The 24,017-nt window shown below is 45.8% G+C and overlaps 1 protein-coding gene across 2 annotated transcripts in view; it reads right to left on the reverse strand.

Annotated features, from left to right (window-relative positions):
• Positions 1–20,013, reverse strand: part of OSBPL10 (oxysterol binding protein like 10) — a 236,330-nt gene extending 216,317 nt beyond the window's left edge. Inside the window, exon 1 of one of the 2 annotated variants that reach the window (XM_053929549.1) lies at positions 19,261–20,013. In XM_053929549.1, coding sequence (XP_053785524.1) covers positions 19,261–19,541 — 281 coding nt within the window. In that variant the 5' untranslated portion in view covers positions 19,542–20,013. The remainder of the gene's footprint in view (positions 1–19,260) is intronic. The other variant, XM_053929548.2, reaches the window with a different exon arrangement.
• Positions 20,014–24,017: the final 4,004 nt, after the last annotated feature.

Below are 24,017 nucleotides of genomic sequence, written 5' to 3' on the forward strand. Positions count from 1 at the left end.
GAGGAGCCAGTGGGTATTCTTTGCAATTTAACAAAACCTCAGTGCAGGAAGACCGAATTTAGCATCACTTTTCTGGAGTTTTTCCAGAACTGAAGAACAGAGATCCAGTTTCTTGTTCTAACTCTGCCACAAACTCAGAGTAGGACTTTGAATTAAACATCATCTCTTTGGGACAGTTTCCTCACCTGTGAACTGAGGATGGGACAAGTTCATCTGAGGGCCTTTTGTTTGTTTTGGAACATGCTTCCCAAAAAAGGATATAGGTTAAATGTCTGGATGGTTCCTGAATTGTGATATGTCTTCCCAGGGCTACTTTTTTAAAAGAATTTTTAAAAACATTTTATTTATTTATTTGTAGAAAAAGGGGAAGGGAGGGAGAAAGAGTAGGAATCATCAATGTGTGGTTGGTTCTCATGTGCCCCCACTGGGGACCAGGCCCACAACCCATGCATGTGCCTTGACTGGGAATCGAACCGGTGGGCCCCTTGGTTCGCAAGCCAGCACTCAATCCACTGAGCCACACCACCCAGGGTTTCCCAGGGCTAATATCAGGTTCTCTCAAATGCAGAGTATGAAAGCTGCCTGTCAGTTAAGAAAAACAAAACCCTCCCTCCTGAGGCCTGGTGGGTTCCACTGTTAAACTGTTCTTTCAAACTTTCTCAGAACAGAGAGGGCCATCTTCACTCTGTGCTGAAATGTTTAAGAAATTTCATACAAAAAAGCTTCCATGAGCAATAAATTCCTCAAGCCTCAAGGATCCTGCCCATAGGAAGCCTCACAGGTCTCTTCCTGAAGTTGTTTTTGGGTTTTATCAACCTCCTAAGCACCTGCAGCCAGGATGCAGAGGGACCTCACAAAATCAGGCTGGCACCGGCCATACCAGGCTTGCCATTCAGACCCTCACCAAGTTCATTAACACGATGTAAAATTAAACAATCAGAACCCCCACATTCAATTCACATGCAAGATTAGGAAAGCATTTGCATCAATTGGGATTATAAACAGACCATGGAAATGAAATGCGACAGGGGAAATCAGTTGAAGTAGTCTGTTGTCTGGCTGAATTCAGAGACCCAACTGACCTACGTGAGAGAGTGAGGCCAGAATGGACAGCCTAAGGCTCTAAGCTAGTTTACATAAGGCTGTCCTTCCGGCTTAACACCATGGATTTCCACGTAAGGATGGGAATTACTCTAGCCCCCTCTCTCCCTTTTCACTGCTCAGACACCCAATGAGCATCTCTGAGCCTTCCAGAGTTCCCGGAAGCTGTCACAAGAGACTGTGTGTGTGACCCACTTCTCCCCCTACAAGCCATCAGCTATACAGTACCTGTGCCTCCCCACCCTCCACCCTCCCCATGAGGCTTACCACCTGGGAGAGAGTTTACCCGCTCTTTTTTGCATGAACCACCATCTGTGATCCTTACCCCTCCTTTCAAAAAGAAAAGGTCCGAGAAACTTACCCACGAAGAGTATAGCACAACCTGCTTGTGCACAAAGCTACCTGAAAACTGGTGTAAACCACTTCCTGGTTCATAAGCTCCCCGAGACACCTCCCTCTGCTAATCTCGAAGCAAGTAGCCAGAGCTTTACTTTTTTATTTGCCAGAGCCATTTTATCTTATTTTATTTTTAATCCTCACCTGAGGACATGTGTCCGTTGGTTTTCAGAGAGTGAGAGAGAAACGACAATGCAAGAAACATACACAGGGCGCCTCCCGTAAGCATCCCAACCAGGGATCAAACCCGCAACCTAGGCATGTGCCGCAACCAAAATTGGGGATCCGACTGGCAACCCTTCTGTGCAGGGACGGACACTCCAACCAACTGAGCCACACGGCCAGGGCTGTCAGAGCCCTTTCAGAATCATGTGGACCTTGCCCCTAAAAAATACTGCTAAGTAAGTCTGCAATAAAGCAAAATTCTGATGCTGGGCAAATCCACTCACTGGCTTGACCGGCACACACTGCTCCCCTGCTAAGCAAGCATGGACCTCCTGGCTGCTTTCCTGGCACAACTGTGGCATGAGCCCCGAAACAGGATGGCGTGGGGGGGACCTATGTCCCAGGATCTGCACTGGACAGGGAGCCAGGGAAGCTTCTGGAGAAAAGTGACCCTGCCAGCTCAGACTAGCGTCTCTGAATTCTATTTTAGCAGACAGATGCTATTTTTATAACTTTATATGTAATAAAAGAGGCTGGGGGAAGGGCAGGGGGTACATGGGAACTCTGTAGTTTGCTGTGAGCCTAAACTGCTCTAAAAAACAGTCTATTTTTAAAGAGAGGGAGAGAGAAAAAACAAATAATGTTTTGAGGGAACTCAGTGGGTTTTGATGTCTTTTGTTTTCTCTTTAGTGTCTCCTGAGTTTTCCAAGTTTTCTATAAGGAACATGAAGTAATACCTCTAATAACTAGGAAAAGTCAGTCATTATAACAGAGAACAACCCAAAAAAAGGCAGGTAGGTATTTGTACTTCATAAAAAAGACACAAAAGTCATCCAACTATACACTGAACACAGGTACATTCGTCTGTTAATTATGTCTCCATGAAGTGAATTTTAAGAAGTTTTTAGAAAGCCTTAGAGCTCTTACATATCATTTTAAACAGTATCTATTATAGTGTAACATCATCTTTAGGGAAAGTTAATTCGTGTAAACTAGCAGCAGGGGTTCCTGTTAAAGTTCTAAGTGTTCCTTTTCAAGATAACTAATTGAAGTAAATTCTCTAATTTCAGTGCCACAAATTTTAGATTTGGGGTCTGTAGCCTACTAGTACTAAAGATAGTGATTATAATTCTGCAGAATAAATGGGTTGCTAAGCAAATAATAATAATGACAAAAGTCACTGCTTAGTGGGCACAGAGCCCCCGCTGGGGATGGGGACAAAGCTCCGGAGAGCCTGCTGCTGGCGGTGGCACAACAGTGTGACTCCGCATGATGCCTCTGAACTGCACACTTAAAAATGGTAAAAACAGCAAATTTTACGTTATGTATATTTTAACATGATAACAGTAACTTGAGCTTCTTTCTACCTAAACACTTTTTTTTTTTTTGGAGATTTTTCTACCTTTTAAATGGGAATCAATACAGGAAAAATGTCACAAATGCTCTGCCTGATCCCTCAAGGGGACAAACCAGGGTGTCAATCTCGTCCATTACACCAACTGCCATGCAAGGTCCCAGAGACAAAGCTTGTCCACTCGGGGATTTTCATGGCATCCACAGCAGCACAGAAAGGCACGCCTGGGGAAAGACATCTCAATCAGCCAGGTGCGAGGCACTTGGGCAGTGCACAAAGCTGACCCCACCGTTACTGCTGCTCCGATTTCATTCCTTCAAACCAGTATTTACTGAGCATCTCCGAGGAGCTGGGCACTGTGCCAGGCTTAGGTCTAACACCTGCTCTCCTGCAGCTTGCAACATAATGGCTTGCTTTCAGTCACATCATGTACTTGCAACTTCAAATAACATTACAGAACCTGATGTGACTTGTGTCTTTCAAAGGAGCAGTGTGTTTTCTTGCTTCCTTCTTGTTTTGCCTTTGTCTTTGTACTCTGAAATTATCCAAACTGAACACAAGAGTTGCAAGAATATCACAAAGAACCCCTGTTTGGCACATCTACTTTATCACGTACTGGGCTCTCTCTGCCACCCTTCTCCTCCCCTGCCTTGCCTCCCCTGCATCCGCATTCACCCAGCTGCTTCCTCCTCCCCTCCCCACTCCCTCTCCCTCTCTACTTGCACAAAGTTTTTCTGGAACCATTTGTGAGTCGTAGACATCTTTTATCTCTAAACATCCCGTTAGGTATTTTCCAAGAACAAGGACATTCTCTTATATAACCACAGCCCAATGAGCAATTGCTGCAAGTTTAACACTGGCTCAACAGTATCACCCAATACACAGTCCACACTCAAATGTTGCCAACTGTCCAAAGGACGGGGGAAGAGGAGGTGCACGGGGTTCTAAGATACCAACCTGCAGGTTCCACCTTGACCACCAAGTGGACCGACAGACTCATCTTACTCCACTGCTCTTCACAGGACTTTTCCTGAAGGACTCCAGGCAGAAGGAAAAAGTCTCATTATTTTTAAACTCTTTCCTCTATTGTTTAATGAAGCTCTCTGACAGGAACAACTGCCTCGCATTTAACCCGACTTCTCCAGGATATGACTGACTTCTATTTCCTTTTGTTGCAGTTACTAAAAAACTGTGGATAAAAATATTTCCTTGTAATAAAATTCCGTGGCATCACTCTCCACCCCCTCTCAATTAGAAACTGTTCAAATCGCAGGAACTCCTCTACTCGGCACCTCTCTCAACCCCTAAGGAGCATTTTCAGACAATTATTTCCCTAAGCAACCCCCCAACTGAAATTAATAAAAGAGATAGACTGGATGTCCAATTATATACTCTATCTCTATCTGTGCTTTGTACATAAGAAGAGTAAGACATCTTCACCACCACTCCAGTTACCAATTTTTTATTGCCCCCCTTAGAATGCATGAAGGTCATTCACATCTGGGCAGGGGGGAGGGATGAGAGGGGAGGCCAGAAGAGAGCAAGGTGTTACCTGGATGAGAGGAGACGAGACCCTCGTTCAGTCCAGGACCCTCAGCTGGGTTGGATCTAACCAAAGACCCAAAGTCTCTAATTGGCCCTTCTTCTACAGCTGTGGTCTACCATCCACCCTGCCCCTATGACAGGCTCAAAGTATTATGGGAGATTTTGCATATTTAAACCTAGAGTGGAAGTTCAAAGGCTAATTCACCTCTTCAAAAGGGGGTGGATAAGACTGAGTTGTCCAACAGCCCCTTCTGTAGACTTCCCTCCAATGACTCCTTCACGTTCAGCTGTCTCCACCAGTGAGTGGCGCTCTCAGAGCTTCTTGGCAGCCCTTCACGCACTCATTAAAACCAACACGTACTGTATTTTGCCAAGTATAATGTGCACTTTTTGGCCCACAGTTGTGAGGGAGAAATAAGGATGCGCATTATACATGGGTATAATGATTACATACCACGGGTAGAGTAAGGGGTATGATAATCCCATGTATAATGCCCACAAAAACGTAGGAGGGCATTACGCACGGCAAAATATAGTATTTCTTTATATCAATGTTCACTTGATGAGGTCATCAAAATAGTTACACCAAGTCTGAGTCACAGTCAGCTAAGCTGTTGGAAAAAGCATGTTCAGGTGGCTGACTTTCAGGCACTTAACTAAAATAAGGGCAGATGCCAGGCAGTCCGGGAGAGCACCTCAGAAAATGAAATTAACAGCACCCTGCCTTATAATATCTGTGTGCTTGCCAAAAAAAAAAAAAAACAACAAATAGTTCTTGTGACTTTATGCAAGTGATATTCAAAGAAATTAAGTATAAACATGAGGCCATCTTGAAAGGACACAAATTCAGGGGGAAATTTGAATATATGTGACTTATTATGAGCAGGGGTTGTGCTTTTCATTCTAGACCACAGCTCCAAAATTATAAAAATCAATCAGGGTACAGGAGAACGGAACAGTAGAGTCAGCAAACTGGATCTAATTGACGTTTATGGAACGAGTTTCCCAATGACCACAGAACATACCTTTTCAAGTACGCATGGACCTCCACCAAGAGAGGACATATCGGAGGTCACAGAACAACCCATAACAAAACACTTCTGTGGACAAATCAACACATGTTTTTTACAAGCAATTTTAAAACACGCGTGACCACCACTCCAGATAACACAATTACACAAATAAAGTTGGAGGTTTAAAGTGCTTATTAATAATGATAATCCAGTCCAATTGTTTGGAGCTAGAATAAGAGGCAACAAGCAATGTTTCCCATTTCATCTCATTTACGGATGAAAAAATCTGTGGGCACTCATATAAAATGAAACGACCAAACAGGGAAGGGATAAATACACAAATCTCCCAAGCTTTTGGTTTAAAGACCTTTTTTTTTTTCATAAGCTGCAAATATACCGGCTTTACCCAGTTTAATGGACAGTTGCTTACAGGCACCAACAAATTCAATCAACTGCCCTGTAGTCGGTATCTGGAATTGTCTGACAATCACTTTTCCACACCTGGGGCATCTCCAAACCGGTCTGGACGAAGCCTACAGAATGGACGCCTCCGTGGTCAGTGTAGAAGACTGGAGTTTAGGCAAATGACAATTTTTATTAGGTATATGCTACATTCAGCCAGGAAGTACTGTTACATGCTCCATAGCCATTTTGTAAAATAAGCCAAAAAATTTTTGTATACTTTTTTTAAATTGTATTTGTTTATTTAGAGAGAAGGGAAGGAAAGGAGAAAGAGAGAGAGAGAAACATCGGTATATGGTTGCCTCTCACAGGCCCCCTACTGCGGACCTGGCCCACAACCCAGGCATGTGCCCTAACTGGGAACTGAACCAGCAACCCTTTGGTTTGCAGCCCATGCTCAATCCACTGAGCTACACCAGCCAGGGTGAATTTTGTACACTTTTTAATATAACTTCAAATTTACAGAGAAGTGACAAGAATAATACAAATAAGTATGTATCACTAAAGAACTATTAACATCTTACCGTGGTTGCTTTATCATTTTCTCTCCTGTCTATAATATTTTTGTGGAACTCTTTGGAAGCCGCCAACATAATGCCCCGTTTATCCCTAAATACTTAGTGTACAAGAATTAAAATCAAATTAGTTAACATGAATACAGTTCTATTATCTACAGATCTTTTACAAATTTTCCAATTGTCATAGTGATGTCATTTATAGGAAAAGAAAACATCGGATCACAAGTAGCATTTAGTTTTTACAAAATGCATATTTTGTATGTCATGTTACAAAGGAATTTAGAGTTTCAAACTAAGAAGCAAAAATAAATAAGGAAACAAACAAAACAAAAAACACTAAAAATACCAGTAACTGCTACAATATTGGGAAGGAAAAGGAAGCAAGCCTTTAGATAAACAGAAATTCAGACAATTCTATGACATGAAAATTGCAATTTAGTCTCTTCCAGGTTAGGTCATGCTTTGCTTTTGTTCAAAAACACTCCTTCATCCAGACTTAATCTTTATTTCATAGACACAAGTTCAATCCTCTTCCTTCGAGACAAAAATTTTTCTGAAATATTTGTCTCCCCCCGCCAAAAAGACCTATTTTTCTATTCAACATGAGAAAAAAATCCTGTGGAGTTTTGGCTTCTAATACTATTTTCCTGAGTTTCAAATGACTCTGAAGGAATCACGAAAACTGATATCTGACAGAAAAAATTCAGTAACAGGAACTCCAAATCAACTAAGTGACTATAATAGTCTGAAAACTCACTTCAGGCCAAGATCTCCACTGCGGACTTCTCGTTAAAAATAAAAATAAATAATAATAAAGGCCCACATGAGCCAAGCTAATAAGAATTACCACAGATAATTTCGCTAGTACAAAGAGCAACATAACTCCCTGCTATATGCTAAATGTACACAATACTCTCTCAACAGCACTTACCGGGACAAACTGGCTTTTTTGCCCCATTCAACTTTTTAGGGACCAATCCACTCACTACATGAGTCAGCTGGAATATGCACACCGAAAAGTTCTATGCTGTGCAGTCAGCCAAGGGGGCCGCGAAGCCCATTTTTAAGGTATGAGTAATAGAGTGAAACTCAGATACACGAGAATCCCCAAAGCAAAGGGCATTCAAACCATGTGACGCCCATTTCAGCCAAAGTCCACACACTGAGCTTAATGAATTAGGAGGCCTGCGTGAATATCAAGATACATCTGCTGTCAGTGCTTTCAAATAGTCACAGGGCCAAAGAGCCACCTCACCCAGCCCTAGAAGCCCAAGTGGGGGGAAAAAAAAAAAAGACTATACAGGCAAGGAAAATAATTATGAAGGACAAGTTCCCAGGTGGAAAGGGGCAAGGCTGACAAAGTACCAAGCACAGCCCTGAAACAGTGACGGTGTCTGACCAGGAAGGAACCCCCGGACATCAACTACTCACAGAAAGAGATTTTCTCATCTACAAAATCACTCATTAAAACACAGGGCTCTTTCTTCGGAAGGGCCACAGGGAAGACAGAGAGAGTGAGAGATAAACAAAATGATGATTATCTTGCACTGGAATGAGCTGCTACTGGCTTACCCTGAGGCAAAACCCTCCGTAAAATGAGGGGATGGAAAATCTCCAAGTTTTTTCTAGACTAGTGGGAAGAAAACATGCTTGGGAATGAGGCAAATCCTGGCTCTGCAACTTACTAACTGTGCAACTCACGTCACTCTATGCCTCAGTTACTTCACCTTTACAATCAAGATTCTACCTGCATGAGTTAGGGTTAGATTTGGCTATGAACAGTGGCTTTAAAAAGAGGCCTACTACTCCCATCATGGAAAATTCCAGAGGCTGGCAACCCAGGATTTGTGAGGTGGTAGTTCTGATCAACAAAGTCCTCAGAGGCTCAGGATGGCTGCTGGAATTCCAGCCATCATGTCTATATTCCAGTTTTAGCCACACGTCTGGTACTCCAAAAGGAAAGAAAAAAGAAGAAAGGGTACAAAGAAAGTTCCAGGACACTAGTATGTGACAACTCTGCTTCTATCCAGAATATAATCACATGGCCATCCCTGGCTGCAAGGGAGAGGAGGAGTACACACACAGTTTTATCCAGGACAACCCTGCATCTGGCTAAAAACTGGGGTCCTGTGACTATATTAGAAGGGGAAAGTAGGTAGATCTGCAACACCTCCCATCTCATTTTATGGATTAAACTGGATAATACATGTAAAGGGCCTGATGCTTCCTGGGCCCGGAAAAGTATCTCTTCCCCTCTGGTAACACTGACATCATAGGTCTGTGGTCTCAACCTTCCTAAAGTAGCCTTTTACAGCCTGGTGAACCTGTTACAGTCTCATCTCTGGCCACACTCCACACACAACCTGCATTCCAGCCATACCAAACTAGTCTCCTCTTCTCCTGCCTCCTCCAGACCTCGGTCCTTACACAGCCCTCCACCACGAACGCCGTCCCCAAGTTCTCGTCTGCATGATGAAACGTTCTCTTCAGCATCCCAGGTCTTCCATCACCTGAGACTTTTTCCTCTTCGTCCCCCCAAACAGACTTAGTGTTCTCACTCCCAGGTGCTTCCTTGACCCCTCCCTCCATCATAACACATAATAGCAGCTTGCGTCTAGTAAGTGCTTTCTGTTTCATTCACTGTCTTTAGCCCTTTATACCCAGCTTCTCAGTCGATTCCAACAACCCTACGACACGGACACTATATAACCCCCATTTCACAGACAAAGGAACTGAGGTTCAGAGAGGTCGAAGAGCTGTGCCAGGTCACACAGAGAGTTGAGTGCAGAGCCAGGATTCAGCACGGTGTTGGACTGCAGAATGGGTGCTCGTAGCAACCACTCTAGGCTGCCGTGACTACTGATTGAGATGTCTGGGTGTCATTTCAGGCCAGGGATGGTCAAACTACAGCCCACGGACTACGTCCAGCCCACCACCTGCTCCTGTAAATAAAAGTTTTATTGGAACACAGGCACACCCACTTGTTTACAGTGGGAGAGTTGAGTAATGCCCACAGAGACTCTAGCCCACAAAGCCTAAAATATTAGCTGCCTGGTCCTTTACGGAAAAAGTTTGCTCAGCCCTGTTGTAGACTGTCAGCCTCTTCCTCGGGACCTGAGCTTTCTCTTCGGGGCCTCCCGCACCTCACAGGGCTTTCGGCGTGTATGCAAAAGGCGCTCAGCACATGCGTGGGGCCCGAGCACCCCGCCAGGTCTGGTCACACATGAAGAGGAGGGTGTGTGGGGGCTGATGCTGCCAGCTCGTTCAGGACCCAGAAAGTTTCCCAATTCTGCACAGACTCTATCAAACCACCAAAAGACCCAGCGGAGGGTCCTTTGCATCTGTCACATGATGCATCCAACTCCCTTCAACAAGGGGCCTGGGCAGAGACCCCGGTCCCACCACACATAGGGAGAGCCTGATTTCCGTTAGTTCCTAGGGGGCTTCGCGATCTCACGCACTAGCCTCTTCTCATTGTTCACTGGTCACGTGACAGGGGTTGCAGAGAAACAACACATCCTGGAGAAGAGTTATTAAAAACCAATGCAGGCCACCTTTCAACGCTTCCATTCTCACCAAAATATTTATAGAAAGGGACCAAACCACATAAAAACATAAAGAGTCCTCTAAAAACTACAGCACCACATGCAAAAGTTAAAATGCCTTCTTTGCCCTTAGGATTGTATTGTGTTCCCTAATTTTGTCACTACTGCTATCACTGCATGAGGGACAAATAAAGCACTTTCCTTCTGGGCTGTGACCATAGTCGATCCAGTCTGGGTTATCAAAAATCAAATTCCGGATGGTTTCCTTTTTAATTCTGTCTTGGACTGGCCCCAACTCACATCAGCCAGGAGCCAGGCAGCGCAGAGAAAGCCTCCCACGTTTCCGGCGCCATCATTTCAATCCTCCCTTCAGGACACAAAGGCCCGCATCTCTCCTTTCTTCCCAGAGTTCTCCAACAACTGACCTCCAGAGCAGACTCGGAGGAGCCACAGGCTAAGCAGCAAATGCAGCTGGTCACCCCTATGCAAATCAAGTAATTCGTCACCTGGGTCCCCAAGCAGTGGGAGGAAGAGCTAAGAAATACCTGCATATTTGCTACAGCTGGGTCCAAAATGACCACCGACTTGTTCCCTAGGTTCCATTGGTCTGTCTAAAACACAAGACTCCCAGTAGACAAACTTCTGCTGAGGACCTACTGTGCGTCAAGCAAGGTGCTGGGCCTGGTGCCTTTAGTAGCCTCACAACACTGCAAGGTGAGTGTCGTGTTACAGATGAAGAAACCAGGGCCCAAAGAGGGAAGTGACTTGCCCAAGGTCATGCAGCAAACAGGAGGCGAAGCTGGAGCCTATGCTCCTACAGACGGCCCCTCTTGGAAGCCGTGTGACTCCCACGAGAAAGAGGCAGTCCCTGCCTTCCTAAAGCTCCCCAGGTAGCAATAGAGAGGTTGGCTGGGATGCAGAGCAACCCGTTTGCTTGTGCACTGCTGTGGGACTGTGCAATGGAAGGTCCAGCCACTCTGGAAACACTGGGAGTTTTGACACGCACCTGCCCTGGGGCCCTGCAGTTCCAATCCTAGGTGTTTACCCGCGAGGATTGAAGGCATATGTCCACATAAAGACTGGTACATAAACAGCAGCTTTATTTTTGTAGCAAAAAATGGAAATAACCCCAACGTCCACCTACAGGTAAATGGATAAATAAGCTGTGGGAGAGACACAGGATGTACTACTTACTCAACAACAAAAAGAAACAATTTAGGAACCACTGGTAGGTGCAGCAACATGGACAAATCTCGGACATTATCTGGGCTAAATATAACAGACTCCAAACAGGATGCCCAATATGGTTCCATCTATATGAAACCCAAGAACAGACAAAACTAATTCATGGTGACAAAAATCAGAAACGGATTGCAGGGGAAGAAGAATTAACCGGAAGAAACTTTGGGGCGAGGGGGGTAGAAGGGTTCTGTACCTTTTAGAGCAGTGATTACGTGGTACAAACAGTGTCAAGACGCATCAAAGAGAATGCCCGAGCCCTGTGTGTTTTACTGTGTGTTAATTATACCTTAAAAAAAAGTCTTCTGGCTAACGAGTATTCCGATGATAAAATGGAAAACAGATGATCACGTATACTTCCAAAGCTGCTTTCTCTAAGCGTTAACGAGCCCCCGAAGAAACTCTCACTTGCCCATTAAGGGAAATTAGGTTTCCATACTGGCCTTAGAAACAATTTCCCTCACAGTATCACCTACCTTACATGTGCCCAAGGGGTCTGTCTAGTAGACAGAGATGAATGAATCCACCAACGCTTCCTAACAAGCCCACTTACAGTCGTGACAGCAACCTGAGCCCTTCCAGGACAGAGATGGCTGTCACCATGGCAACCACGGAATGGTGGGCAAGGTGGATGGGGAAGGGAGACAGAGAGCTGAGATTATGACTGAGAACTATGTCTGTGTGGGAGGCTGTGAATGCCATCTCCCCACCCCCTGATGTCCACCTCCTGATCCCTGGAACCTGTGAGTGTTACCTTATTCAGCAAAGATTGCAGCACCTGGCACGTGTGATTACATTAAGGCTCTGGAGCTAGGGATATTATCCTGGATTATCTGGGTGGGCTCTAAACACAATCGCAGGAGTCCTAAGAGGGAGAAAGGGAAATTTGACACAGAGAGAAGAGCAATATGAAGACAGAGGCAGAAACTCAAGGGATGCAGTTACAAACCAAGGAATGCCAGTGGCCACCAGAAGCTGAAAGCAGCAAGAAACCCATTTCCCCTTAAGTAGCCGGTGGGAGTGTAGTCCTGCCAACACCTTGATTTCGGCCCAGTGAAACTGACTTCAGCCTTCTGGCCTGCGGCAGCAAGAGCAAATTTGAATTTCTGTCCTTTTACGCTACCAAGCTTGTGGCCCTTTGTTATACCAGCCAAAGGAAACTAATACAGACTGGAAACCTTAAATCCAGTATTGCTTCTGCCAACATTTTACATGTCCCCAATATCAACTCAAACTTGGAGGAAACATTCAATAAAAGGGTTTTTTTCTTAAAAGAAAACCTCAGGGAATACCCTGATTCCGATGGGATGGTAGGCAAAGATGTCCTAAACAGGACTCAAAAAGAACCAGTCACAAAGGGGAAAATTGAAAAATGTGACTACTTTAAAATTAAGAATTTGTGTTTACCCAGATGCAGAGTGAAAGAAGATACCTGCCTTCTGTACATGTTACACCATCAAGGGACTCCTATCCAGGGAATATTAAGAACTTTTACAAAGCAGTGGGAGCAGATACCCTATATATAAATGGGAAAAGGATTTAAATAGCACCTCACAAAACAGAACGTTCAAATGCCCAATAACACACAAATTAGACGCTGAACTTCATTAGCCATCACAGAAAGGCAACGTAAAACCACGATGAGATACCACCACAGACACCCACGCCACTGGCCAAAACAAAAACCAGAGGCAATGTGGAGTGTGGACAAGGACAGGGAGCACCTGGAACTCGCATACACCTCTGCTGGGATTGTTAACGGATACAGCTACTTTGGAGAATTCTCAAACCGCATCAAATAAGCTGGACGTGTGCAAACAGTATATAACCCGGTATTTCCCCTCGTAACTACACACCCACAGAAATGCATACATTTGCGCTCTAAAACGCATGGGGCCAAAACCCAAAACGATCTCAAATGTCAATCTACAATAGATATAAGCGTATTCAGTACATTCACATAATGGGATACGAAGCAGCGGTGGAAAACTAAGAGACCTCCACTACACGCGACAACAGGGGTGGGGCTCACCCACGTAAAGAGAAAGAAGCCAGACACAAAAGACCACATATTGTACGGTATGAAATTCAAAAAGAGTCCGAGGAGCCTGAGTTCACAGAGTCACGATAGCAGAAATCCTATGGGAGAACTAAGCGGGGCGGGGGGCTGCTGTTGCTTTATTTAGTGTGTTCCATTTCTGAAAATTCACTGAACTATGTACACTTAGGAATTGTGTACTTTTCTGAATGTATGTTGGACTTCAAATGTACCCTCAAAAATTCGGTTATTCAGAGTTAAAGTGAAAAGGTGTGAGCAGCTCTTCTTTTCCTCAAAAAATGTTTTCGAACTTCAGCATGAATGCAAGTTCACCTTAGGGGAAAGACATGGTAGAAAAATATACATATATATATAAAAATCACCCACAATCCCACCCATCAAGGAAAACCATGGTAATCATGTAGTTTATGTCTCCTCAAATACACGTACATTTTCAAAAGGGTGGGGCAGCGGGAGTGGATCCCACAGGAAGTGGTTAATGCAAGGCAAGTACTCAATATTCAACCGTAAGTGAATAAATATATGCTATTACATGCTCATTCGTAACCTAGGCAACCACCCTTTATTATTATTGTCAGTGAAGAAATCTATACACCTGAAACGAACACAAACGAACATAGAGTGTAAACTATACTTGACAAAAACAGAAAGGAGAAAAGAAGTCTAGTGTCCCTGAAGGATTTGGGCAGACTCAGAACAACCTGGCAACCCAGAAAGCAAGACGTGAGTACTTCTGAGGTTGGCAAGAACACGAAATCCAGAGCAGTGATTTTTTTTTTCAAAGTTGGTATCATCAATTACTTCTAAAATCCTTGGAATACTCGAAAAAGCATTCATTTTCATTTAAGTGGGTTTTAAAGGTTAATGTACGCCCCCAATAACTTTTCTTAAGAGGCCAAGGGGTCCCAAAACCCTGAGAAGTCATGTCTGCCGGCTAAACACTGCGTTCTCCGAGCGTGCGGTTAATGCAGATCGAGTTGAACATAAGCCCTGGGTATTTGGTCACCGAAGGCCCACACTAGGCGGGTTGATGGGGCCCCTAAGTCACAAGAAAAGCAGCCTTTCCAACCCAGAAGAGAAAAGACAGCTGGTTGCAGAGAACAGAGCAAATGATAAGCATATGAACTCAAGGACAAGGCTAAGAGCAGGTAGAGAACCACGATTTATAATAACAGCTAACACTGGCCAAAGTGAACCAAGTGCCAGCTTGATTTCTTCTCTCTCACTGATTCATTTTCGTATTCATTCAGTAATGCTACTGAGCCCTTACTGGGGATACAGCAGTGAACAAGACAAATCAAAGTATTCTCTGTCCTCAGGAAGCTTCTATCCAGTACCAAAAGACAAAAGAGTAAAATACTGAGCATGTCAGGTGATGGTAAGTGTTACGGAGGGAAATAAAGCGCTGAATGGAGACAGGGACCAGAGGCTGGAGGAGGGGGTAGGTCACTTCCCACGAGACGTAAACGTTTAGGCTGAGTTTTACAATGATGCCTTCAAAACAGATCGTCACCTCCTCTCCAAAGAATTCTGCAATAATTACGTTAGTGGGGGCCCCAGGGTAACCGCAGTGTTCAGAAAATGAGCCAAGAATGTTATGGACCAGAAAGGGTCCATTGAAGAAGGGGCAAATTGAAGACGCAGTAAGAGCTACCACTTCTCTGGATGCTGCTATGCACTGCTCTCAGGCCCTGATATACCAGTAGCCCCATTTCATCCTCACCTTGAACTAATGAGAAGGGCAAGAGCAACATCACGTTCATCATTAAGAGACGAGAAAACGGAAGCCCAGAGCAATTAAGGAACTGGCCCAAGGTGAGCGTGCTAAATGTTGATGTCAGGATTTGACTTGGAGCCCACGCTGCTCTTACTTTCCGTATAAATGTTCACTGGTGGCCTGGGGTTTTCTTTCACCAACACTCCTCTACCTTATCCTATTCAAGCTTTGCTTTTCAGGATTTTCCTGTGTTCTCACAACCACACCCATGGCCAAAAAAAAAAAAAAAGAATTGGAGGCTGGCTGCATACTTGCAGGGTCTTTTCTGCAAGTAACACAAACTGAACGGCAATGAAGACCCTCCAATTTAAATATCACTTCTTAGATCCAATTAGAAATTATTCCCTCAAACACTTGATATTATAAGCAAATCCAAGGTAGTTCCATTTTGGTTTGAGACTAAAATTAGCCGTGGGGCAACTGAGAGTTCATACAGTCAATTTGTTAGTGGGTGCAGACATCTCAAACTGAACCCAACCCAAATGGAACTCTTGGTTGCACCCCATCCTACCCACCAGCATGTTCCTCCACTGTGACCCTCAATTCCAAAAAGGACACGTCAACCTCCAGCCTCTCAGGCCTACACACTCAAGAGCTCTCATCCACCCCTCTTCCTCTCACTTCCTCAGCCAATCCATCAGCGATGTCTACCCTCCCCGCTCCAAATCGGTCTCTCTTCTCCATTTCCCTGTCCCCTGAGTCCAAGCCCCCAGCACCTGCTGCCTGCATCACCATGCTGGGCTCCTAACTGGTATCTCTGCTTCCCAATCTGGCCCCTTGAAAATCCCATCTCCACACAGCCAGGAGCCAGAGAGAACTTTCTAAAGCGTAAATCAGACCATGTCTCCTCCCCGCCTAACATCCTGCCAAAACACACTGTTAAATTCTTCCCCCACCTACAAGGCGCTATGGGACCTGGCACTGGCCAGCTTCCTCAGGCTCTTCACTCCCTGACCTGGTTCACTCTATACAAAAACCAAAAGATGGGTGAACAGACAATTCAATTAATATGTGAATTTCAGGCCCTGGCCAGGTAGCTCGTTGGTTAGGGCATGTTCTCACACACCAAGGTTGTGGTTTGATCCCTGGTCGGGGCACATACAAGAAGCAACCAATGAATGCATGAATAAGTAGAACAACAAATCAATGTCTCTCTCTCCCTCCTTCTCTCTCTCTTTCTCAAATCAACCAATGCAAAAATTTTAATGTGAATTCCAGTAAAGACACTAGATCCACACAAAATTATCTCTACACTTTTATTTCACCATTTTTTAATCTTCCTAGCACGTTACTTTCTGAAAACTTTTGTTCAGTTGTTTAGATGCACTCTTTAACACCCTCCTGTAATCTATACCGTGCTATCACATCTGAAGTATTTACTTTAAATAACTGTAATAATAAATTACAGAAACTCCTCAATGTGTATTTTCCCCATGCTCCGACTATTTCAGCCAATGAGTGTGAGCTACATGTGCTGGGCTGAGTGCATCCAACAACGTGAAGTTTTCTCTCCTGTCACCCCCTGTCGTGTATTTTGTGTTCTGGCCCAAACTGCCTTCCTAAGGGCTGAGAGTGCTACAAGTAATTAAGGCAGAATATGACACTGGATGTTCACATACAAGCTGTGCAGCGACTTGAGGACATGGGAGAGGACACCAGATTAAAAACTGCCTGTGGGTGATCGGTGTGTAGGGCGTGGTACTTCCAAAGCATGGAAGTACCAAGAGCTTCCTGGCTAGAGACTGTCATTAACTGCAGGACATTTGAAAAGAGCTGTGGCAAAGGAAGATGCCACAAGGCCCTACGTGCAGGTAACCCAAACCAGTCAGCCCATCTATTTGCACCAAGGCGTTGCCCTGGACTAGGGAAGTGTGGGCTCCTTTAATTCTCAGTCTCCTCCACTACTTCATGAGAAGATGCCCACATGTCTGGTCCCTGGAGTAGCTCTGGCTTCTAGAACAGTGCCTGGCACAAAGCAGATCCTCCATCAAATAGTCTCTAAACAAACAGATTCATAAACTAAACATACATTTTTGAGGTCTCCTCTCTTTATCCTCCTCTTCCTTTTCACGGACCCAGCGCGGCCTCTCCAAGACCCCTCAAGAAGGTGGAAGTGCACAATCACAGAACCACCGTAAATCTTCTCCAGACCACAAACGGACCTCGGCCCTGCTCAGAGAACACAGACGTGGGAAACGTAACCCCAATGCTGAGACACTGACCATTAGAAACAGACAGTGCTTCGGGAGCTGGTGGTAGCCTGCGAGAATGGGGAGTCTTCTGTGGGTAAGAACAACAAGCAATGGTGCGCGGGTACAGACCGCCATAACCACCTCAGCTGAGACCTCAGCAGTGTACCCGCTACCACATTTCACCGAGGTAGCTTGCAATCATGTAGGTGTTACTACATGTATTATTGTATTATTTTTAATTTTGCCTCATCAATCTTGCCTCCACCTAAATACCCTAGTGGATTTTAAATTACACAAAGGCATGATTTACTCCAACTCCTCCTAAATCGACTCCCAAGAATAAATCCTTTGATATACACTGCACGTACAAGAGAGTCCCCAAGTAAGATAACTGCAATCCAGGGTAAGAACTCTGTTGCCCTCATAAGCTACTTGGAAAAAAGCACTAAAAGTGATTGCCCAACATACAAACAAAATGCTGTCACCAACAAGCACCCTGAGGTGCCATCAAGGAGACACAATTACCAAAAACCGAAATCAGATGTAGTCATCCTATCTCTCTGGTCCTAGGCACTCTTTTTTTTTGGCTTTCAAGAATCTAAGTGGAAATGGGAGAGGTAGGAGCACATACTGGGGCTATTTTGAGAAACAAAAAAAATTAAAAGTTAAAGTGCAGCTTCCACAACATAGCAGATCTCCAAGGAAACCCGGTCACGGGGAAAGGTCTCTATCTATAGTATCAATATAGAAACAACTCAGTTTCCAAACTTCGGAAGTCATCTTCCTCCTAGTTGAATTGTATGCAAATAACTTCCTGATAGGTTTCAGCTGGAAGCAATCTTAACATTTACAAACCATCTACCGGGAGAGTTGACCAAGCAATCTAGTCTCACCAGCAGAGAAGTACAGCTCCCCGAGTGTGATTCGAAACTTACAAGCACTCCTAAGAACCCCAAATCCTAACATCCAAGGGCTGTAAGGACAGGACAAAGAGATCTCATCAAACCACCTCTCCAAAGAGCCCCATTCTCCAGACATGGCCATTTGTATTCGCCTCTGGCTTGTTTGGTAAAATAACGTGACCAGCATTATCACACCTGATCCTTCGAAGTAGTCCCGTCTGTCCTGACTACTGCAGCGCACACACCACCCACACCCAAGGGTGCTGGGAGCCCCTTCCCTCGACACCCCCATCGGGACACGTGTCCACAGTGGGCTTCACAACTGTGAGGGTAGTGAGCAGGCAACTTCAAAAGGCGCCTAGTGGGGGCTATTGTTATTATTATTATTATTATTAAAATAGCAAACTGTCCATTTTGAAAGGGGGGAAGTTTTCTCTTTTTAAAACTAAACTTCCGTTGCAGAGACTGGAGGTTCCAAGCCACCAACTGGGCAGAGGGTAGCACGCGGGCTGGAAGGCGCCAGGATAAGTGGCAGGTTTTTGGTGGTGGTGGTGGTGGTTTTAAACACTGAAGTTTTAAATGAACTAAGTTATGAAGAGAATTGCTGTGATAAGACCAGATGTATTAGCGCTTTTCATCCTGGTATAAAGCACTCCCCCTCTGCCTCCCTTTTTCAACCATTCTTCAGGAGTGCGGGAAACCGCTAGCGGGCAGGGCCGGGGATCAGCGCGCTGCGCCTGACACTCCAGTCCCTGCAGGTGCTAGTACAGAAGAAAACCAAGGCTCTCGCCTCCCTGCCTGCCACTGCGGTGCAGCCCTGGGGTGGGGCCACGGCGCGCCCCATTCTGGGCACCCCACCTGGAAAGCAGCAGGAACGCAGAAAGGACACCCAGGCGGACACAGCACCCGGTGGTACGATCGCGCACGCACACACACACACTGAGCAGCGCGCAGGGAGGGGCGCTGGTTGGCGCGGGCGGCGGGCACGTTACCTGTTCTGCCAGCCCTGGAGGAGGTTGGTGTATTTGCTGAGCACGCCCTCGAGCGCCGGCTCCCTCCTGCGGCCGCCTCCCCCGGACGGGCTAGCGGCCACCGAGCCTGGGCTGCTGCGGCTGCCCCCGCCAACGAGCCCTGCTACCGCCGACCGGCTGGAGACCGCCCGGCCCGCCAGGGAGCAAGAGGGTGAGGAGCCCGCGGAGGTGGCGCGGCTGCTGCTGCGGCTGCTGCTATTGCTGCCCCCGCCGCCGTCTGCGCCCTGGGCCGCCCTCTCCATGGTTCGTGAGCGCCCGGGACTCGGGTGCTCGCCGCGGTGGCAGCCCTGGCGCTGGGGCTCCTAACGCGGTGACGGCGGCTGCTGCTGCTACAGCACCGGGCGCCCGGGCCGCGCGTGGCTCCTCCAAGTCCCGGGGAAATGCCTGACTCATACAGGAGGAAGAGGAGGAGGAGGCAGGCGAAGGAGAGCTGGGAAGGAAGCCAACGGGGCTGGATGCAGCTGCGGCCGCCCCTCCTCCCGCCACGGCCCGGGCCCCGGCCCCTCCCTCCGCACTAGTTTCCCTGGCAAGTTCGGAATGGGTGGCGGGTTAGGCGAGCGGTCTTCGAGTTCCTCCAGCTTTTCTTTTGAGTCCTAGTGGCCGCTCCAGCCCGGAGCCTGGGGGCGCTCCCGGTCGCAGATCCGCAGGGTGGGCACGCCCTTTCCACCCTTGGTGCTTCTTCTGCCGCCCCCTCTCGGAACCAAAGAGGTGAAAGGGAATCTGCGCGTCACTCCCCACCCCCAACCCACCTCGGGACCTGGTGGGAACGGCGGCCCCACCCACCCTGTCCACCCGGATATGGACCCGCCCGGCCTAACCTAAGCACAAACGCACACTCCCTCTCTGTCTCCCGGCCCAAGCCTGGGCCAGACCCACATACACAGTAACTTGGAAATGAGCCTCACTGATGGAGGAAAGTAATAGGGCAGAAGGTCCTCCGGGATCTCCTGCGTGTCCAGTAGGGGACGGGAGGGCAGGTGATTCTTACAGGTAAGGTTTCCAGAGGCATTTTCATACTGCGGAGCAAATGGACACCAAGGGCCGGTACTGGAGTAAGGCAAGAAAATTCAGATTCCTGCAAATGCCTCCTTAAATTGAGTGGCTGAGACACCTCGCTTGCCCACCATAACCCCAACCCTTATGGACACGTAAGCCCAGTAAGTCAGCACCTACACGTGTTATACCAAGCAGCTGGGAACCAGAGGCTCCAAAACCGGCAAGACTGCACTGAAATCAGCAGATATTTACAAACATAGTGAAACATTCTGTGTTGGTTGTAATTTCAGCCCCACCCCCACCGCGACTAGATTTCTCAATGTAAAACTGGTGCTCTTTGGCAAAAGCAGATGGCTCGTGCTCTCCCCACGTCACTAATGATTTTTGTGACTATAAATATCCAATGCAACCTGAAATGTCTAAAATTACCTAGAAAATAGCTTTAAGGAGCTCAGACACACCACACACACACAAGAAAACAAAAACAGGGTGATTGATGGGTGATTGCTGTTTCAAGGATCTACAAACTCATAAAGCAGATAAATAATTCAACAGTTTTAAAAAATTACTAAATGAAATAGACTCAGCTCTCATGGGGGCAGTTCGCCAAGCCCGACCCCTCTCTGGCTTCAGATCCTTCAAGGAAACATTCAAAGGTGGTTTAGCTCTAGAAATTTTCGTGGAGAAGCTTGTGGGGCTGATGAGAAGTGAATGTACCCCTGAATAAATTACAATTCCGGGTGCCTACACAGTGTATAAAAGTTCCCCCAAACAGATTGCATGGTAGAAATAACCCACTTGGGAGCCAGACAGAGCTGAGTTCACATCTTTGACCTTAGTTTTCTCACCAGCAAAATGTTCCTAATGATACTACTGACTGTGATGAACTATGTGAAAATGTTTTATTTGTTCAAAATATTTATCACCTCTTCCCATGACAGAGGTACCCTCCCTCCATACTGACCTCAGATGTGGTCACGGAATTGCTTTGCCAGTGGAATGTGAACGGATGTAATATTTGCCACTTCCAGACGTAAGCTTTAAGAGCCATTGTGTGGTTCCACCAGCTTTCTCTTTTCCTTCTGCTCCGGATAAAGGCTGTCCTTCATTTGGGTCCTGGAATGAAAAGACATTTGGAATACAGCAGAGCCAAGCCAGTTAGCGTTAGCCATGTCACACGTGCAAAATATTTGTTGTAAGTCACTTAATTTTAGGGATCATTTTATACCACAGCGTAACTTGGCCTAAACTAGCTGAAACACTAATCGGTCTGCGGGTGTCCATGAAGTCCTTCGCTGGCAGAGACTGAGAAGGTGAACTATAAATGTCAGTCACACGTGCCAAAGCAACACCCCTTTTGATGGGAGACTGCCAAGCTAAGCTCCTCCTGGAAAAAGGAAGTGCCATCATTTTATTTCATATTATCTAACACCTACCACCATTACTCCACCCTGCCCAGCCAGCCTGTGACTGGATGAGCTGGGGCAGCAAACTCTCACTCTGGACTAAAAAACTGAAACCCTTGACAAAGACAGTCCAGTTGGAGGAGGAAGGAGCTAAGCTGAAAAGAATTGTTAAGGCCAGTGTCTTAGTCTGTTCAGACTGCTATAACAAAATACCACCAACTGGGTAGCTCATAAACACAGAAATTCCTTAGAGTTCTGGAGGGTGGAAGTCCAAAGTGCCAGCAGGGTCAGTTCTGGTGGGAGTTCCCTTCCAGAGCCCAGACTTCTCACTGTATCCTCACAGGGCAGAAGGGACGAGGGAGCTCTGTGCCAACTCTTTTATCGAAAAAGAGCACTGATCCCATCCATAAGGGCCCCACCCTCCTGACCTCGGCATTTCCCAAAGGCCCCACCGCCTCACGTCATCGCATTGGGCATCAGGATTTATACATATAAATTTAGGGGGGAAACAAATATTCAAACCACAGCAACCAGAGTGGGTTGAGAACAAGCCATCCTTGTGGGATCAGGAATGGCCGAGAACGTTAGGTCAGCAAGAGGCAAATAGAGAGGAATGAAGGAGAGATGAAGTATTCACTATTCCTTCTGCCGACAACACTCCTTCCCACTCTCCTCACCTGGTTGGTGCTTCTCATCGATGGGGCTTTGAATTAAAAGGCACTTTTTCCCAAAAGCTGCCCTTGACCTACTCTAGTAGAACAAGTAAGGAAACGATACTAGCAGTTTTATCTTTGGAGAAGAAAATGTCTTCATGTGAGAAAACAAATTGAAACCAGAAGACGTAAATTGGCATAATTATTTGGAATACATGTGATAGAAATATTTGCAAAACGTATATACCCAATGTAAGGCCTTATTTCCTCAATTCACCCAGATTGCATAAATCACTAAGAAAAATATAAATGTAGACAGAATGACTGGAAGCTGATTCAAAGGAATGTTGAGCAATTTCCCCCAAGTCCTGGTGGAGCCAGGATCGAAGTCAGTCAATCTCTCTACTGAACCATTGTGTTTTACCACTTGCCTCATGATGGATCCAGTCGCGTGCCTTCTACTTAATGAAACTGCTGAAAGCACCGCTCGGTGCCTGGAGTTCCATTTCGTGTTATATTTTTTGTTCATGTAGGAACTGATTCTCCCATCACTATCCTGAGGGAAGCAGGGCGGGAGCTTGGGCCCCTGGCACCAGCCACAGGGCCTGGATGCTGTAATACTCAATAAGTGTTTATTGTTTGATAAATGAACCCCAATTTTACTGAAAGAAGCAGAAACTCAGAAAGGAGAAGCCAGAACTAAACGTGAACCAAGGTCTTCTGACTCCCAAGTTCAATGTTCTTGCTCACAGAGCCTGCCGCCTGAACTTCAGTTGTGGTATGTCTATACGACTTTACCACACAGTGGGAAGGTGAAGACACCACACTTAGAGTGTGGACACCTGTCATCCTGTGAGCAAGCGGTTCCATTAGAATTACCCTGAGGGTTACATCCACGGAAATCAAGGGCCATGTGTGACTTTGCGGTACAGCTATATATACACATTATATTAACGTTTTCCAGAGTGGAAATTATTAAAATGGGTGTTTATTTTTAAAGATTCACATACACAAAGGTACAATGTAGAAAGGAAAAAAAAATCATCTATAACATCTCCCCAGAGGAAACCACTACTAGTAATTTATATACGTCCTGCCATACACTTTTATTTCTTTTTTTAATTTTTTAAAGATTTTATTTATTTACTTTTAGAGAGAGGGAAGCAAGGGTGAGAAACATCAGTGTGCAAAAGATACATCGATTGGTTGCCTCCTGCAAGCCCCCAAACCGGGGACCTGGCCTGCAACCCAGGCATGCGCCCAAACTGGGAATCGAACCAGCGACCTCTCAGTCCACAGGCCGGCACTCAATCCACTGAGCCACATCAGCCAGGGCCAGATACTTTTCTATGCAGAAATATTGTTCTTATATTGTATATTGTCTTATTCAAAAGTGGATTCATATTATAAAACATATAATGATTTTTTAAATTTTTTTATCCTCGCCCAAGGACATTTTTGTTCATTGCTTTTAGAGAGAGGAAGGGAGAGAGGGAAACACCCATATGAGAAAGAAACATCAATTGGTTGCCTCCCCTACACACCTGGAACGGGGATCATTCGCTCCCAGATGGGGATTGAACATGCAACCTTATATACCCTGCTGAGGAATTGAAGTCACAACCTTTTGATTACGGGATGATGCTCCAACCAAGCCGCACTG

The sequence above is a fragment of the Desmodus rotundus genome, chromosome 8 (genome assembly GCF_022682495.2).
Source record: "Desmodus rotundus isolate HL8 chromosome 8, HLdesRot8A.1, whole genome shotgun sequence".
Lineage (NCBI taxonomy): Eukaryota > Metazoa > Chordata > Mammalia > Chiroptera > Phyllostomidae > Desmodus > Desmodus rotundus.